The sequence below is a fragment of the Leptonotus elevatus genome, chromosome 10 (assembly GCF_054856555.1).
Source record: "Leptonotus elevatus isolate MCC_2025b chromosome 10, RoL_Lele_1.0, whole genome shotgun sequence".
Classification (NCBI taxonomy): Eukaryota; Metazoa; Chordata; class Actinopteri; order Syngnathiformes; family Syngnathidae; genus Leptonotus; species Leptonotus elevatus.
The window spans coordinates 10733697-10749567 of record NC_141248.1 but is presented as its reverse complement, the minus strand read 5'-3'; the positions used below and the strand labels follow the sequence as shown (position 1 = coordinate 10749567).

General features: G+C 39.2%; 3 protein-coding genes across 3 annotated transcripts; all 3 read left to right on the top strand.

Moving 5' to 3' along the window:
• Positions 1-20: 20 nt before the first annotated feature.
• Positions 21-5469, top strand: ube2j2 (ubiquitin-conjugating enzyme E2, J2 (UBC6 homolog, yeast)). The gene is made up of 7 exons (XM_086085993.1): positions 21-167; positions 1128-1258; positions 2467-2507; positions 2954-3056; positions 3143-3281; positions 3419-3499; positions 4400-5469. The coding sequence occupies exons 2-7, from the start codon at positions 1128-1130 to the stop codon at positions 4691-4693; spliced, it is 789 nt and encodes a 262-aa protein (XP_085942119.1). The 5' UTR covers positions 21-167; the 3' UTR covers positions 4694-5469.
• Positions 5470-7981: 2512 nt separating this feature from the next.
• Positions 7982-8780, top strand: LOC147167009 (RING finger protein 208-like). The gene is made up of 2 exons (XM_086086896.1): positions 7982-8310; positions 8690-8780. Exons 1-2 carry the CDS (start codon positions 7982-7984, stop codon positions 8778-8780), a joined length of 420 nt encoding a protein of 139 aa, XP_085943022.1.
• A 5611-nt stretch (positions 8781-14391) lies between these two features.
• LOC147167008 (E3 ubiquitin-protein ligase TRIM32-like) lies at positions 14392-15287 on the top strand. Its single transcript, XM_086087692.1, has 3 exons — positions 14392-14439; positions 14686-15024; positions 15118-15287. The coding sequence occupies exons 2-3, from the start codon at positions 14705-14707 to the stop codon at positions 15200-15202; spliced, it is 405 nt and encodes a 134-aa protein (XP_085943818.1). The 5' UTR covers positions 14392-14439; positions 14686-14704; the 3' UTR covers positions 15203-15287.
• Positions 15288-15871: the final 584 nt, after the last annotated feature.

The following is a 15871-nucleotide window of genomic DNA, read 5'->3' as shown; positions in this document are numbered from 1 at the left end:
CGATGGCACGTGAAGAATAAACCCGGAAGTGAGTTTTTCTGTTCCTCCTGCTAAGCTATCGCTTCGTTGTTGTCTTCGTCCTATCGGTTTGGGGTCTGACCGTTGGAACTGCAGCCCTAATTCGTATCCAGACCCGAATCCCCATTTTTAGCGGGGTCTCTGGAAAGGTATGTCCAATACAACACATAATAAGTTCGTACATTTTGCACATGTGGACGTCCAACTTTGTTATGTAGCGCCGCGGCTGCTAGCATTAGCCACCTCAACGTAGCACTGGCCTACGTTAGCCTTTGGTGGCTAGTAAGAGTTTACACATCAGATTCGGTTAGAGCTGCACCGGTTAGCCGTTAGGGTCGTCTAAATCGATTTGCTATAATAATAATTAGGTAACGCCACACGGTTAAAACAACATTGATTATGCCGATCAAAGCAGACTGGGTGTTTACCAAGTGTTTTTTTTGCAATCCACTCTTAAATGGCATGAGACGTCAGCGCAACGAGCCTCGCATGACGCAAGATCAGTTTACGCCAGTTAATTTCGTTTGGAAAATAATTATTGTAGCTGTTTAGAGCATCAAAATGTAAATATTTGCGGTAAGATCATCATCATTACATTGTAAGGTGGTATCAATCTTACACGGCATTATGGCAATACAGTATTGTTAACGTCTAACAGCAACATATAATTTATAGTGTGTATTTATTTACTCCATACGCTTTGTTAGTCAATCTGTAGATAATATGTGGCACAGCTGTTTGCTGGTTTTGTGTTGTCATTGTGCCAAGCTTTGTGTAATGCAGCTTTATCTCAATTATATTAGAGGCAGGATTGGGTGTAACTGTTGTTTTTGGTTTGGGGGGGATCCTGCACTGCTGGAACTAACATGTATGTGAAGAGTGATGCGCTAGTTTACAAAACAACACACACACACACACACACACACAGTACGTGTGGCCAAGTTAGCCATTTGGTTAAGATTCCGACCACTTGATTGACTATTTTTCAAAATGGCAACACTGTGCTACTTTTCCATGCAGTCTGTTACCTTTAAATGTATCAAACGGCTTTTAGCCTGCTTTATAACATCAACTTCACTCAACGTTTGTGCATCCTTTTATCTCAACAGATGAACAACACCGGAAACAAGAGAGCTCCAACCACAGCCACTCAGCGACTTAAGCAGGATTACCTCAGGATAAAGAAAGACCCTGTGCCTTACATCTGTGCTGAGCCTCTCCCCTCCAACATTCTCGAATGGTGCGCTCGGCCATCCTTACACCACATGAAGTGTCATAAATGAGGTTGTATCAGGTTGTAACTTTTTACAAATGCACGACAATGCTATTTTCAACCGACACCGATAAACCAATCATTTAGAAAGTGTGGATAACGGATAAGTAAGCCGATAATTGTTTGCAAAATTAACTTGAATACAAATATACTTTCGAGTTCGACTATAAGTCTAACATGTACAAATACATTATAAAACATCGTGTAAAGCACAAAGAACTTGAATTTTTTTGATATCTCTGCTTCAAAGACAACCAGTAACTCCTTTTGAGTTTGCCAAAACAAAAATAGTCGTGTTTAAAAAAAAAAATGACACAAAAACCTGCGAGGGTAACATTTTGGGGGGGGACACAGTAAAGAAAGCCCACACTGGCGACCGCGCATTGTGACGTCACAAATATGTGACACTACCATAGGAGAGGGGAGGGGTTGAGGAGTTGGACACAACTTGAGCCACAACCGCAACAGAGATCAAAGACAAATATGAACAAATCCCATTCAAAATATCTGGTAGTACAACCACCAACGTTCAAGGAGTGCAATAAAGTAATAAAAAAAAAAACTACAGCACACACACATTCATCTGCATTCATTGCTTGAAGATGGTTTTACAACTTTTAGCTTTTAACGTGCTGGTCTATCATTTGCTTTGTAATCTCCCGAGACAACTCTAACCTTCGCTTCTTCACAGCATGTCACCAAACAGTCCCAGTGATTTCCATCATTTTTGTTATACGAGTTTGTTTAAAAAAAAATTTTTTTTATTGCGCCACAATTCAATAGCAATGTCTGATATGTCATCGGTTAATTTTCGGAACAATTTTGTTAATTGTTACTTTTGTCCGATTTAAGTAATTTTTGTGATTGCAGTGGGTTTTTCTTTCATTATCAGGGTGTTGCCAACAATTTTGTGCGCCTAGTGCTTATGTTGTGAATATTTGCTAGAAGCATGCCTTTTCATGCAATCGGCAAATGTATCTGTGTCGTCGTGTTTAAGCAGGAAGGGCACGGTGTTGTTTTTATAAGTAACTCCAATTTGCGTCAAGTCAAGACTTGCCACAAGTTGATGCCGTTTTAGTCGTTGATGACACTCACCGGGGACGCCGGCACGCCACAAGGTCTCCTTGTCTTTGAGAGTGGTAACATTTATGCAACATGTGTCTTGTCTCCCGCAGGCACTATGTGGTGAGAGGTCCTGAGAAAACTCCTTATGAAGGTAAAAAAACAAAAAAAAACTGTCAAGTTGATTCGTGGTCTTGTGATTGATTGATTGATTGATAGTAGCCGTTTAAAAATGACTCGTGTGTGTGTGTCATAACCATCACGCTGGTATTTGTTTCGTGGCGCCACATTACCTTAAACCTATATAAAAAAATATATATATATTTGTCAATTGAGTATGAGTGTATTCTATGTCACAAATGACAAGCAGAAACGCTTCCGGTGTGTCGTTTCGCAATCACACGTCACATTAAGCATTTCCATCACATTAGCAGTAAAACTGGCGCAGCTGCTTCAGTGCTTCGTAACCTTTTCACCCCAACATAAGCTTTTTGCACACATTAGCATTCCCCCCCCCCCCCCCCCCCCCATATATGGTCATGTAACCATTTTTTTGAGTTTAGTAATAATGAAAATGTTCCCGCTGGTGTTTCTTTATAGGAGGTTACTATCACGGAAAGCTCATATTTCCTCGGGAATTCCCTTTTAAGCCACCAAGCATCTACATGATCACCCCCAACGGCAGATTTAAATGTAATACCAGGTAAGCGGATCTTTTCCTTTTCTTTTTTTTCTGGACTCACAGCGGTGTCACGTTGCCGCGCCGTAACGCTGCGTGTCGCCCCGCAGGCTGTGTTTGTCCATCACAGACTTCCACCCGGACACGTGGAACCCGGCGTGGTCCGTCTCCACCATCCTCACGGGTCTGCTCAGCTTCATGGTGGAGAAAGGACCCACCCTGGGCAGCATCGAGACCTCAGACCACACGGTGAGCTCGTGAAGCACGGCGCCAACCGCATACACCGGCGCTTGGAATATTCATTTGGTATACGAGTGAACTGAGTTATGAGCTTGGTCACAGCATGGATTGAACTCGTAAGTCAAGGTTGTGTGTGTGTTTTTCAGAAAAGACAACTCTCTGCCCAAAGCCTCGCCTTCAACCTGAAGGACAAAGTCTTCTGTGAATTGTTCCCCGATGTTGTGGAGGTGAGCCGTCCTAAAATCTCCGACTCGTAGTTTTCAAAAATAATTGTTTTTTAAAAAAATGCAATTATTTCTTTCAAAGTCTTCTTTTTAACAAACAAGCAATAAACTTGTCTGTTTATCAATCTAGAAAATGTATATTTAATATTAAAGATAAATATTTATATAAATATAAAACAAACGTTTTATTTGTTTACTAGGGATGTTCGATATCACTTTTTTTTTCCAGATTGATATCAGTACAAGTAGTCAACTCTTGAGTAGTCACCAATACCACTAGTACTTTTTATAACATGAAATTTGCAAAAAGGACAGACCTATTTACATTATCCCAATATAGCATTTTTCCTTGCATAAAAAATAATTGCATAAAACGAATGGAAATTTTCAATTATCTTTTTTCCATTTGTTCTTAAAGGGATATTTGACTCATTGAGCCATTTTCAACAGTAGAAGATAATATTTAGTCTATAATTAATGTGATGATGTCATTATTTTTCATAAACAATTAATACCTTAAAAAACTAAATTTGCCACTTGACTGTTTTCTGGGTTTGGTCAGCAAACTGAGCCATGATTGGTCGTTACCCGTTTCCTCAGCACAGGTGATGTCATCTTCAGTCGACAGCAAGTGGGATTTTTTTTTTATTAAGTATTTGTTCATGGAAAATAATGAAGTGATCACATTAATTCTGGACAAAATATGAACTTTTTACAGCTGAATGTGTCAAGTATCCCTTACAACTTTTTTTTATTTTATTAATTCTTAATGGGCACCAAATTGAGCTTTGGCAATTTGAAAAAGTCATTGTACTACATTTCCACGTCGATTTGAATGTGGTTATTTGCTTATCGAACTTTCTCTTTTGTTCTGAATGGCTGTTTGTGTTTTGTCACCACCAGGAGATGAAGCAACAGAAACAGAAACTCCAGGAAGAGCTAAACGCCCGCACTCAGCCCCTCCCTTTACCCGACGTGGTGCCCGACGGCGACCCCCAGCAGGCCCATTACGGCCTCCCCGCCCTCAACGGAGGTCCCATCCCTCTCGGGGGCGTCAACCCCGCCCAGGGCCTGCAGCAAGCCAATCGCAACCACGGACTTCTAGGCGGCGCTCTGGCCAACCTGTTTGTCATCGTGGGCTTCGCCGCGTTTGCCTACACGGTCAAGTACGTGCTGAGGAGCATAGCGCAGGATTGAGAGCTGGACAAACGTCAGGCGGACGGGGATGTTGGGACCCGGGACCATCTGCCGACTCTGGAGGACAGAAAGCGGCCCACGCAGGGAGGAATGTGGCTCATGGGTTGTGGAGGAGAAAAGTCTTTTCACGCCGCTGGTTACAAGTTACTGTTGTGGAGCGACAACTTTTTTTCCCCCTCCTTTTCTATTGGCGAACAAACTTCCTCCTGTTTTTATTTGTTTTTGTCAGCAAAATGTTGACATAGAGAGAGCAAGCGGCAGACCTGTTTTTTTTTTTTTTTTTTTTTTTTTTCAACAGAATTGTCTTTTCTTTTTTTACTCTAACGTTCACATTTACTGAAGCACAAATGGAAAGTCTTCAAAGGCAGATGTATAAAGCGGCCCAAAACAACAATCCAGCAACGTAAGCGAGCAACCGGAGCGGACACATCCGCTCCCTCCAGTCAACCCATGAGCCCAAACCAGTTGTGAGTTCGGGACCAGTGCAGCTCGGGATTCGTTTAGATGACCACCCGAGCGCGGCTCTGTACACGCGTGTCCGATTTGGAGACGCGTGACTCGGAGAATAAATCAACGTTTTGTTCTGTATATTTTCTTTCTGATCAATTTTGTCATTTTAATTTATAGACAAAGCCTTAGAGTGTGTAGTCGGATGACACAAATAGTGTCCACGCGACTGCTTATCATTGTACTGTTGTGCATTGCGTTTATTAGTGAATCTAGTGGACTTGTTTTTCTCAGCATCAACACTTTGGAAATAAACAAATGATAAAAGACTGCTGCTGTTTTGCTTGTACAAGAAAACGGCCCAGTTGTCCCGTTTCACGTATTGTCGCTTTTCAAATAAGATTAGGCTGCCTGGCTCACGTGAACCTTTTCATTAGGCACACCTAGATCAAGCAACGAGGCGATGCCTTTTTGCATTGCGACTGGGAAGAAGCTCTGATTTGTGCCGATGTGCTTTATCAGGTAGATGGGTGTCATCACTGGCAGACAATTAAAACATGGCACAGTAGAATGTGATTTAATAGTATGTAATCCTGGCCTTCAAGTTGTAGATACCACTATGAGAAATTCTACTGGGATTGGAACACTTATTTTGACACCAATGCATTTTCACATACATAAAAAAATCTTGCTGCCTTTTGAGTGAGCAACAACAGTAAGAACTTCTGAGAATTAAATTTTTAATTTTAATTTTTTTTTTTATATAATCCTTCTTGAGATCTTAATTCAGACATATAACAATTTTCATTTGATAGCATTTGATTCTGACTGCCCATTATGATATTCAAAATGAAATCTGATCAGTAAAATTACTAAAATAAGCCTTTTGTTTTAAAGAGGTAGTGACATCAGAATTAGTGACAGTATAAAGAGCAATAAACAACTTTTACAACTCCAGTTGTCAGTCAGCGCAACTGTTTGATGTGCACGTTGCATGTGACAGAGAGTCCGCGGTGTGAACCAGCTGTTGTACAAAAGTCCAACTTTCCTTTGAAACAAAATGTTTTGAATCCCGTTCAGGTCAAACTTGATTTAAAAGTACCATACATGTGTCATTCTTTCACCCTGAAATTTAAGGACTATATTTGAAAAATTATCATCCGTTTGTGTACACACAAAATTGATTGAGTTTTTTTCTTCCATTTTTTTATTTCAAACATGCATAAATAATAAGAATAAAAAATTGTGAAAATAAAAATTGTGAAGCCAAAACTTGTAAACAGCAAAAAATAATGAGGGAAAAAAAGTAGGGGTGTGCCCAAAAAAATAGATTCTCATTTAGTACGATTCAGATGTCCCAAAATCTATTTTATACTGTCTTGCCTTTGTCTGCGTGTGCCTTTATTTGGAGCGTTGTTCATGTTGTACCCAATTTGGCCACTTAGGGGCAGTGTGGTTCCATGCAGTTAAGTTGTCGCCACATTAGAGAGTAGAATGAAAAAGTCACGATCAAGTTATTCCAATAAAAGTTTTTTTTTTTCAGCGTGGAGCCGTTCTTTTGAGTGATAAGTGCCGCGAGTAGCGCGCTAATTAGCATTAGCGAGTCAGACTGGAGTAGATCATTACAATTCCTTGCACATCTATAAATTGAAGCAAAAATCCTTGTCAATCAAATCATTTTGAATCAAAAATCGCTCTTAATCGAAAACGATTCTGAATGGAATCACAGATCCAAAAGTCTGAATCGAATCGTGAGACATTCAAAGATTCCCACCCCTAAAAAAAAAGCAATTGAAGCAAACAAGAAACACAGCTTATAACATCATATTAAGCCACAAGAGATATCTATATATATATATATATATATATATATATATATATATATATATATATATTTAAGATCTGTACATTTTGCTAAACATAGTATACTATTAGGCTACCTGGTATATTATTAGACTTAATGAGGATTAAAAATACACTTGTTATTCATAATAAATAATGTACCATATATACTTGGCTTTGACATAACAGCAATAATAATAATATGATGATGATAACAACAACAACAATTATTATTATTCCTTTTGAAACCATTATAGTGTAACCAAAGTGTTTCCCATTTCTGAGAACGACGCATTTTCATAGTCCACAAACACAATATTAATCAGAATGTTGTGTTTAGGCACACAACACATATATATATATATATATATATATATATATATATATATATATATATATATATATAAATATATATATATATATATATATATATATATATATATATATATATATATATATATATATAAATAATGGAACAGTGATCATAATAGTGTTTAAGAGGGAACTGTCTGCAATCCCACCACTTTCTTGCAGAATCATGCACCTGTTGGGTCGTTAGGGAATCTCGAAACATAGGAATACATGCTAAATGAGAGGAACAAAAACCCTACATGGCCGTATAGTTTTTATGTTTGAAAATAGGACATCGTATTGTTTGATAGATGTATGACTGATTATATATTATTGGCACGTGGTAAGGATAAGGAACAGAAAGTAGGAGGTTATCTACCCCCTTCATTCTGGCTGAATAGCATTCTTCCCAGGCTGTGTTTACTGAGCAGAATTCGCTGGAAGAGTGCTCACGTGACGTGACACGCGGAGTCACATCTTTAAAAGCCGCTTGTGAAACAGCAGCACTCAAAACACGCCTCAGCCAGCTCAGCGAGAACTTCACATGGACGCCAAGTAAGTTCCAAAGACTGCTTCAACGAAGTGTATTTCATTGATTATTCATCGTGAATAGAATTTAATTGTGACTGTTTGCAAAGGGACCCAAGCATGTCTCCAAATGAAGATCTGGAGTGTGTGGTGTGTTTCTACGACTACTCACGCAGTCAGCGGGTCCCGCGCCTGCTGCACTGCGGTCACACCTTCTGCGCGCCTTGCCTGGAGAAACTGGCCAACGTGGACGGCGTGATCCGGACCATCTGCTGCCCCCTCTGCCGCTGGATCACCTGCACCCCGGCCAGCCTGGCCCTGCCGGGGGCCTTGTGGGTCGACACCGGGATCTGGGATCGGGTGGCAGAGAAAGAGCAGAAGAAGAAGAGGACGAGGACGAAGGAAGAGTCAGTGGAGGATTGCAGTCAGCGGATCGTCAGGCCGATGTTGTAAGTGGAAAATCTGTTCAAACTTTTCTTCTTTTTTTTATTATTAGAAAAGTCCTTTAATCATTTATTCCTTTGATATCCATCTTAAGGTCCCGTATACTAGTGAAGCCCGCTAGTGTACATAAATGTCATGCAGTAGTGGAGCTCAGTAGTGGAAAACGTACTAGTTTCTCGTAAGACATTAGTCTACTAGTGTAACCAAAAACTAACCGACCCTGAACAAGTGGTACAAAATGGATGGATGTACTACAACATGGACCTTAAGTTCGCGATCAAGGATATCAACTAAATGGCCAAACAGCGTTTTCCATATTGTCAGATTTCATGTTGGAGTTTAAAAATGAATTAAAAACCTCTCGTTTTTGTCTTTGTCACTCAGCTTGGATTCAAATCACATCGATCTCAAGTCTACGCTCCAAAAAATGTTCAACTGCTTCGCGGTGCATGAGCGACACTTGCAGGCCTGCTGATGTCCTCTGACATTCATCTGGACCAAGTCAACAACATTTTTTGTTATTATTATTATTATTTATACATTCAACTTGTATATAGTTTTTGAAGAAATTGAATAACTGTTCAAAAAAATGAACTGTAAATATGTTTACTTATTATTTATATGTTTCATATTTTAGCACCTTGCATTTGTCTACCTACACTTTAGTCCTTCAACAGGAGTGATGCAAGTGAATATTTCTCAACCAGTTTATGACACTGTACTTCTCTTGTTGGTACTTGAATAAAAATAATATTACTGTCACTATCTATATCTCTACTTTATTCATTTATTTACTACTGGTGGAAAACTATAAATGCATCGGACATTTACGTTTTGTACTAGGAAATGCGATCTGCCTGACAATGGAGAGGTCCTCCCATTCAGTTTCTCCCTTCTGTGCACGTTAAAAAAAAAATATATATATATAATAATAATAATAACTAAAAAAAAATCCGCGGAAATTTTGAATGGGCCTGCTGACTCACGTGGAAACACGCAATAAAAATAAAATTGAAACCATTGAAATCGCTCAAGAAATGTGGAAGTTAACCATAATCAACATAAACTAAAAGTATCTTACTGTCCCTTTAAGAAACATGCACATTCACGCACACACATTTGATTTTAACCAACATTGAAATGAGCTGAACAGTTTAAAATTTAAACCATTGAAATCGCTCAAGAAATGTGGAAGTTAACCATAATCAACAGTATCTTACTGCCCCTTTAAGAAACATGCACATTCACGCACACACATTTGATTTTAACTAACATTGAAATGAGCTGAACAGTTTAAAATTCAAACCATTGAAATCGGTCAAGAAATGTGGAAGTTAACCATAATCAACATCAACTAAAAGTATCTTACTGCCCCTTTAAGAAACATGCACATTCACGCACGCACATTTGATTTTAACTAACATTTCAATGAGATGAACAGTTTAAAACTTAAACCATTGAAATCGGTCAAGAAATGTGGAAGTTAACCATAATCAACATCAAATAAAAGTATCTTACTGCCCCTTTAAGAACGCATACACATTTGATTAACTTGAGTAACTTGTTGGGAGACGTCACGCACCAACATTCCATAGATTTTGTATGGGATAAGCACACCTCAAACAAAAGCCTCTCACGACTTAACGGTTGAAGATGCAGATTCCAGAAATGGCTCGTTAGAACGGCAAGGGTTTGGGGAACGCGAGCAGGTTGAAAACTTATGATTGATCGAAAATGAAGAGGGAAAAACTATTATATTAACATGGAAAAAGAGGCGAAATAGTCCGACTTCTCCTCGCTTAAAGTGAAAATAAAGGTACTAAATGACACCTTAGCCAAATAAAAATAGGTTTGTCAGAAACTACACACTTTTGGCTACAAAATGTGTGAATTTGATGTCTAGTGAGCAAAGATTGTGGCCATGGTGACGAGTTGAAGTGAAACTTTTGGAAATAGATTTCTTGGTTCCCATCACTGAAGCCTTAATTAGTCACGCTCTAGCCGATGCAAAAAAGGCTACTTTCACCCCTTCGCTCACTGTCTTTGAACCCGCACAGGGGGGAGAGCTTTCATTCCTTAATTTTTTTTTGACACTGAAGATGGGAAAAATTCCAACAAAATGAGCTAAAATTCATATCGGTCGGTTAACGTATGCGCGCGCAGCGTGTCTTGGAAAAAGGTGCTTGATTTGATGTGATCTCTTTCGGTTTCCCATTCATTCCAATGGGACTTTTTTTGGGAGTTTTTGGGGAATAGCGTCGCCATGGTAACTGGGAATTCTTAGACAAATAATGCTGCAGCGAGTAAGATCGAGCCGTATCGTTTGATACCTCATTTGTCCCGGTGCGATGTACGGTACGGGCCGCATTCTTGCGGAAAAATCCGTGGAGGGTTTAATATAATAAGTTGAAAAATAATAAACCTCTTTTCTAGGATAGTAATATGTGCCTGCTTGCTTTGCAAGCAGCAGCGAAGGCTCCGCTCAGCAGGCCCATAATAATAATAATAGGTACTACTGCGTATTTTCAAGATACATATTTATCTTGGAATTGATTAATTGCTGCCCAAATTGATTGTGTTTATAGTTTAGTGCCATCTAGTGGTGAACTAAAAGGATGCAAATGCCCTAAGTTTAAAGCCGTGCATTTTGAAGCACGAGCACTACGGCGCCTCAGAGAGACCACACTTCGCAAGCCACCAATAACTAGTTCACGAAGTTCTTCTCCATCTGCCATCCGGACCGTAGCAGAAAATGACGGCGAAACATGTATAAAATAAATAATAAAATGTACACTGATGTGATATAACCATTTTTTTTTTGCATATTATTGAAGTTAATAGTGGGTTTCTAAAATTAATGAATTCTACACGCTGACCCTGACCAAATATTTTACACCACCTGCCATAAAAATGATAAGAGACCATCCAGTGCTTTAACGCAGACTCTTTCAAATCCAGTGAATTTGACCGTTTTGAACAGGAATGAGAATTTCCAACTGAATAAATCATTTTATGCTCAAATTTGAACTAGAGGACTGGGCTTTTGTCAGAAATGAATCAAGCATAGCACTATGGCCACTAACCACTAAGTCAGGGGTGGCCAAGTTTGGTCCCCGAGAGCCAATATCCAGCCTGTTTTCAATGTTTCTCTTCACAAACACACCTGATTCATGGTTTTGATCGTTATCGGGCTTCTGCAAAGATTGCTGATGAGCTGATCATTAGATTCAGCTGTGCAAGATTTGTAAAATCAGTATAACAACAATAACACAATAATAATTTTTATATTTAGCATCATTGCATTTGTTTTCATTTGGTTTTTAAAAAAAAATCCCTATAGGCTACATACAGGGGTGTTCAACATTTATGACCCCCCCCCCAATTTGTTCGGCGGACTATTGGTTCATCAGCACTATTGTAAAACCATTGACAACATTCAATGGGTTTAACTATTTGATCATATTGTATTCTAAAAATGCAGATGGATAATCCATTAGAACGTTAATTGCTGTGATACATTTCTTAAGAAAGCAATAAAGACATCTGGTATGTTTGTTTTGTGGCTACTGTGTCACTGGCTTATAAAGTTAACGTTAAACTTTCTCATATTGCACTCATCTCATTAGCATGTGAGGCTCCGAAACACACGTTACGTCAAAAACAGTCGTGGATTGGGCTGCGGGTGATCATGCCACTTGAAATTTGTTTGCCGATTGAAAGGGTGGGGGCGAAAACTGTCGATACACGTGTTGAATGTTTTGCGTTGCTGCATGGGCAAATGACGTTCAGATGACTCTTGAAATGGAGGACGCCAGGGGCCACCACCGTGTCGGCCCCTCACTCTGCACGCCAATGCAACTTATTATCTCTGCATGTCATCCACTTTCAGTATTTGACAGGCAGGATAGTTTAGTTGCCCAAACATGACGAGGAACAGGGCCGACCCATTTCCTCCGCGAGAGGGCGGCAAAGGGTCAATGTTGTCTCCTCAAGAGCGACCTCACCACCACGTGTATGTCTATAATTTACAGTGACATTTAACAGTACAGTATAGAACGTGAATGTTTTGTTTCTACAAATAACATCTGCATAATTACTTTTTTTGTGACATGACCACCTTGAGCATTGGGCAAGGACAGTTTCTGTGAAACGTTGGCTGAATGTCAATTCCACAGAAGTAGATGACTAACGCTCGGACTCTGCACGGAAGTATTGTAATATCACTTCACAATGACATCACGGGACTAGACGGAGTTGGTTATTATGATTGGCCTCACGTGTGGGATTGGGACATACACGCCATGATAGACAGGCAGCAGATCGCGTTCCTTGAAGACTCAAGACACCTGAGCAACTTCAACAAATGATGAATGTTCTCCAAGACTTTTAAGCCTAAACGTTGGCTAACTGCCTTAAGCATATCGACTAATGAGTCGTTAGAATTGAATGTACCATGATGAGACGGAAATGAGGGGACCAATCAGCAGCTAGACAAACCGGAAGCTACTGACCCCCCCCCCCCCCTTTTATTTTTTAATACAGCAATTCACACTTGATGGAAGGGAGATAAACCTTTGTGATTGTGTAACAAGTCAAGTAAGAATAAAGGAAACATAACGGAAAAGAACAGCAAGGCAATTCCACAGTTCAAATGGTATTATAAACTAATTACATTCAGTATTCCAAGATATATTACAATTCAAAACAATGAATTTGAGAAATCGTCATATAGTCTGGTTGTAGTCCTTTAAAAGTGACAAAAAAGCAAATTATAACTACAGTTCAGTTTTAGGAACCTACTAATATGAAGTCAATTTTGCGGCAGATGGCAGTGATGTATTTTCTGAAGAAATAGTGCCAACGCTTACATTTACATGACTATCAAAAAGCATTAGGAGGGATGCAGCGATATCAAAATCTCACTGTACGATATCTTCACGCTATCTAAAAAAAAACATAGTGTGGAAACTTAAGTGCCAGCCAATGTCGGATAAATACACATACTGTATTTGAACACAAAATACACAATGCTCTATAATCATATATACAAGCAGGTATTTTTAAGTATAAAGAACGGTGCAGGAACATCAAGTATTTCAAGTAAAAGCAATAATAATATATATTGTGTCTGTCAAATTTTAACAAGGAAAAACGAAAAACTTGCACAAACATATTAGGGGTCACATTTTAAAGGCCCACCAACGTGGCTTCTACAATCACAAAACCTGAAAACAAAAATAAATAATACAACAAACATATTTGCTCGCACCCTGAGTCACTCTCACAAACATGACAGCAGAGGGCAGTGTTTCTCCTCTCAGACCGGCCACGAATAAAAAGATCGATTACCGTTGCACGTCGCGGCATTAGTATGGCAATTTTAGAAACTACCGCGATATTTACAATACATCACAAACGTTTTAGTGATGGAATCTCAGTTTGTGGATAACTGACGTTACCACGGACATGAGCCCAAAATGGTGGCGGGTATGCACCATTTCTATGATCAGAGTTGAAATCAAACGTCAACATCAATTCGAAGCGTCAATGTTCCCCTCGCTGTCTACTGTAATTGTTTTTTTTGTTTTGTTTTTAAATAAATTTTGTCTGATCGTATCTCTGCAATTTTGTGGGTAGGTTTACACAGGCTTAGATGCCATATGTTCTTTGGCCCCATCAGTATCGTTTATTGTTCTATAAAATCTTAGTTTGTATCATAAAAATGTCGTTGAATGCCAAGAATGTCTGCTTTTCAAACATATGAATTTTAAAAACAAGGTGGTTGGATGTAAAGGGGCACATGATACGTATGTGACCGTCTGCAGCGCAAAGGGTCAAAGTTAGCAAATAAAAGTGTAATTTAATAAATCAAGCGTAAAAGCTGCCGTGTGTTGATTAGATAGCGTATTGAGTCTGGTTGCGGAAGGTTTTTCCTCTCACCTTGCAGTATGAATGAGCAGAAGACTTTACAATCTAGATTTCCCTGGAAGAGTGCTTTGTGTGTGTGTCACGTGACATACACAAATAATCGTGTCTTTAAAACCAGCTTGAAACAGCTGAAGCGCGCTTGAAACAGCTGAAGCGCTCAAATCTCAGCCAACTCCCCACAAGGCCACACCACTCTCATCTTACAAGTAAGTTGTCTCAAATATTGTGCAAATATTTTGCACAATGAGTCTCTATGAATTTTGCAATAAACCGGACGCCATTGCGATGGGTGACGGGAGTGTAAACTTTCACCTTTAATTGACGTGCTTTCACAAAAATATGCCATTAACCATTCATAACTTACAGCCATTTTAAGCAGAGTACAGTTTTCTTATCCCTTTGCTGTATCATATGAAATATAAACGTAACATAATTGTCCGATATGCACACAGCTTGCCAAGTGACGTCAGCATGTCGCCAAACGAAGACGTGGAGTGCGCGGTGTGTTTCCACGACTACTCACGAAGTCATCGGGTCCCGCGTCTGCTCCACTGCAGTCACACCTTCTGTGCTCCTTGTCTGGAGAATCTGGCCAACGTGGATAACGAGATCCAAACCATCTGCTGCCCCCTGTGCCGGGGGATCACCACCTTTCAAGCCGGCCTGGCGTTGCCCGAGGCATTGTGGGTAAACACCGACATTTGGGATCAGATACCAGAGAAAGAGCCGAAGAAGAAGAACAAGGAGGAATCCGTGAAGGTTTTGAACAAACAGCTCGTCAGGCCAGTGTTGTAAGTCAAACACCTTTTTTTTCCTATATATATATTTTTAAACGTGTCACTCTTCATGTTAGTCTAAAAATCATTTTCTCCTTTTCTCATAAGCTCGGATTCAAATCATTTCAAGTCCACGCTGCATAAAGTGTTCAACTGTTTAGTGGTGGATGAGGAACATTCTTGGCCTTCTTAAGCTTTTGCTGTCATCTGAACCGATGCAACATCACATGTTGCTCCATCTGGACACGCATCCTATTCTTTGTATCAAAGTTGTGTGTGTGTTTAATCCAGTTGCTCATTTACATGGTTAAACTGTGATTTTATTTTTATATATGCCAATTTATATTGTAAAGTCCAAAAGAAACCTTAAGTACTTTTCACCCCTGCTGTGTGTGTGTGTGTATATATATATATTTTTAAATTGTGTATTAAACTAAATAGAAGAACCAACTGGTCCATGTGTATGTAAAAAGCTTCTTTTTTATTTTTATTATTAATAGGGCCTACTTTATATTAACTGTCCAAATGTTGGTGAACTCATCAGTCATCACAAAAATAGTTCAAGTATTGCAAATGTCCGCAGTCAGATAACACAAACCAACGGAATTACTTTTAAAGTTTTTACAGTCTTTAAATTTTATATTTAGAACTTAAGGGTAAGTACCGATTCTAGGCATGGGCTGATAGTCATTTCAACGTATTTTCTGCAATTTAACTCATTCACTGCCATTGACTGTCATTAACGTCAACAATTCATTTGAACTATTTCTATTAGTTTAACATTTTTTCCACTTTTAACAAGAATATGAAAACCTAGGAAAAAAATTACATTTAGAACAGATATAAAATTTGTGATTAATCG